Source organism: Pterocles gutturalis, unplaced genomic scaffold (genome assembly GCF_000699245.1).
Source record: "Pterocles gutturalis isolate BGI_N339 unplaced genomic scaffold, ASM69924v1 scaffold23786, whole genome shotgun sequence".
NCBI classification, from domain to species: domain Eukaryota; kingdom Metazoa; phylum Chordata; class Aves; order Pterocliformes; family Pteroclidae; genus Pterocles; species Pterocles gutturalis.
In genome coordinates, this window is record NW_010103634.1 from 1 (window position 1) to 367 (window position 367).

At 67.6% G+C, this 367-nt stretch overlaps 1 protein-coding gene across 1 annotated transcript in view; it reads left to right on the top strand.

Moving 5' to 3' along the window:
* Positions 1-4: 4 nt before the first annotated feature.
* The window catches only part of ANKRD2 (ankyrin repeat domain 2 (stretch responsive muscle)), a gene marked incomplete at its 5' end in the record, with an annotated part of 1,700 nt that continues 1,337 nt past the window's right edge, over positions 5-367 (top strand). Inside the window, 2 exons of the mRNA XM_010086790.1 lie at positions 5-52; positions 240-347. Coding sequence (XP_010085092.1) covers positions 5-52; positions 240-347 — 156 coding nt within the window. The remainder of the gene's footprint in view (positions 53-239; positions 348-367) is intronic.

A 367-nucleotide genomic window follows, 5' to 3' on the forward strand; every position in this document is an offset into this window, starting at 1 on the left:
GGAGCGGGCGGCCACCCCCGAGCCCCCCCCACCGCCTGAGCCCCTGGAGATTGTACGTTGGGGGATCCCAGGGTGCAGGAGGGGGGCTGCTGGGAGAGGGGCTGGAGCCCCACAGGCAAGCCCCCAGGTCACCCTGCCAGCCAGGGACCTCTCCAAGGAAGCAGGGCAGGGGGCCCCCCATGCTCTCCCTTCTCCCATGCCCTTGCCATGCCCCAGCCCTGAGCCTGTCCCACTGCCAGGAGGGTCCCGTGGAGCCAGAGACCTTCCTGCGAGCCGCTGTCCAGGGCAAGATGTATGTCATCGAGAAGTTTCTGGCAGACGGTGGCTCCCCTGACACATGTGATGAGGTAGCATCTCCCACAGCCAC